We start from the raw sequence: 2333 nt of genomic DNA, 5'->3' as shown, positions 1-2333 counted from the left end.
AAAAAACCATAAGAAGAAGAAGAAGAAGAAGAAGAAAACAAACCTCCTTACTCAAAAGAGAAACTCTCTCACTCCCAGAGGAAACAATGGACTTAGAGGTCCAATCTAAGTGCTGCTTCTTGCCCATCAAAGGAAGAACTGTGTGTTAGCGGGAATTGAGAGCGAGGTGTGGGAGGTTAGAAAGTCGTTGGGAGTAACTGGGTCAAAACACAGAGACAAAGATCTTCAAACAACTAACTGTTTAAATTTAACCTCTGAGAAAGTGTCTCCTATAAAAAAAAGAAAAAAAAAAGAAAAGAATTTAGTAATAATAAATAAAATTTATAATAGTTAAAGCTCAAATGGGCTTTTCTTGATTCTGGGAAAAAAGGGCCAGATGAACCTCCACCTCCTGCCAGCATTCCCAAGAGTCAGTGATGAGATGAAAAGAGAGATTCCCACCCTCCCTAGGTAACCAAACTAAATACTATATATTTGGGGTTTTATTTTTTATTTTTTTGACTGTTTCTTCTTTTATATAAAAAAAATAATATCTTCTTCCATATTTTTTATTTTTGTGTGGCTGAGGGGTTCATAAAATAATAAGTTCTACCATGTGGGCAGCCACAGAGAATTTGTTTTGAGCTCTTTATCCTTTCTTTTTTAATAAGTTTTTTCCCATTTGCAGACCATGGTACACAAGCACGCTCTTCCGCATCAATATCTTTTGCCTATTAAAAAATTTTGGTTTGTAAAGTTTGAGCTAAAAATAAATTTACATGATTCACATTCCATCAAAGCGAAAAATTTTGATTTATTATTTGTAAATTTAAAACAAAATTCTCACTTTGATTGAAATGTTAGTTCATGTAAAATTTGGTCAAACGCACTTAATAAATCAAAAAAAAAAAAAGATAAGTTGATTTAATAACTTTTAAGGTCTCATAAAGTTTTGGGTTCAAAACTCGTAACTAATATTTTAGAGGTATTCATTCTCAAAAAAAATATTTTAAAGTTATTGATTCTCAAAAAAAAAAAGTTATTAATTTTTTTCAATAAAAAAATATATTTTAAAGTTACTCTTGAGTGATTCTTACTATGTTCTGTATAGTTAAGTTAGATACTCAATAAGTTTTGAAAATCTACCTTAAAAATGAAAAAAAAAAAGTTTAACAAATTAGAAAAAACATTTTCTATCTTACCGTGGAGTAAACTAAGAGCATTCGCAGCTGGCATGGTAAATGTCATATCTTGCCAAGATTTATCATTTCAACACAAAAAAAAGGTCAACAACTGGTCGCAGCTGGCATGGTAAAGTTAAAAAAAAATTGCAATACCGCTACAGTACCATTGCAAATTTGCAATGGTACTCTAGCAATATTGCAAATCCAAAAATTATTATTTTACTCTCTCCATTGTCTCATTTGCACTATCTGTAGCAGTATCGTAGCAGTATTGCAGTATTATAGCACTTTTGCACAGTCTCATATGAGTCATATCCTCTCTCCATTATCTCATTTTCTCTCTCTCTTCATAATATATTTTATTTTATTATATAGATATATTATTTTATTGTGTAGATATATTATTTTAATGTATGGTATGGTAAAATAAAAGTTAGGATGTTGAGTGAATTGTAAAATGATATTACATAATTGATAAAGTAATTTTTTAAGATGGTAAAATATGATAGAATAAACTTTCTAGCTGTGAATGCTTTAAGCATGGGATTAGTATATTTGCAATTCCTCTATTCAATCACATCTATTAATGTCTCAAACTAAGGGAGTACGGGAACAAAATTAGGGAGAGCTCTTGAATAATTAGATATAAAAAAAAAGGTTCTCATTGTAGCTTCCCTCAAAGGCTCAAAATAAAATGATATTATTCATTAGGTGCTATTTGATCACAAAAATATGAAGAATAGTTTGAATTATTCCTAATAAGAGTTGAAAGGGCATAGATGCCTACCTCAGTCACTTTTGGTTAGGTGGTATCCTTGTTCAAAGATTGATTGTGCATCACCGGTTGAGACCTAACTCTTATTAGGTCATGAAAATCACTTGTATGGAAAAAAGAAAAAATTAGTACGGACAAATAAGTAATAACTAAGATAAGAGAATTATGATTTTTAATATCTATACCTTAAAATTAATATGCACATTTTTTTAACACATAATAAAAAATTAGAAGAATTTATTTATTAAATTGTTGATGTGACATGGTCACATTCATTATTAGTTGCTAACTTTTTAGAATATTTTGATTATTAATTTCAAAATATTCTAAGAAAAAAAATAATACTAAGATGACATCTGCTTATGGTGAGCAACTGTTAATTGTCACTTAATTTT

The 2333-nt window shown here is 29.2% G+C and overlaps 1 protein-coding gene across 1 annotated transcript in view; it reads right to left on the bottom strand.

Moving 5' to 3' along the window:
- LOC111985173 (ABC transporter B family member 27-like) overlaps positions 1-517 on the bottom strand; it is a gene marked incomplete in the record, with an annotated part of 9440 nt that extends 8923 nt beyond the window's left edge. The window contains 2 exon segments of the mRNA XM_065773084.1: positions 44-269; positions 389-517. Coding sequence (XP_065629156.1) covers positions 44-127 — 84 coding nt within the window.
- Between the last annotated feature and the right edge of the window lie 1816 nt (positions 518-2333).

This window comes from Quercus suber, unplaced genomic scaffold (genome assembly GCF_002906115.3).
Source record: "Quercus suber isolate HL8 unplaced genomic scaffold, Cork oak 2.0 scaffold_6, whole genome shotgun sequence".
Taxonomy (NCBI): domain Eukaryota; kingdom Viridiplantae; phylum Streptophyta; class Magnoliopsida; order Fagales; family Fagaceae; genus Quercus; species Quercus suber.
The sequence above is the reverse complement of the archived record's forward strand: the minus strand, read 5'-3'. Positions and strand labels throughout refer to the sequence as shown.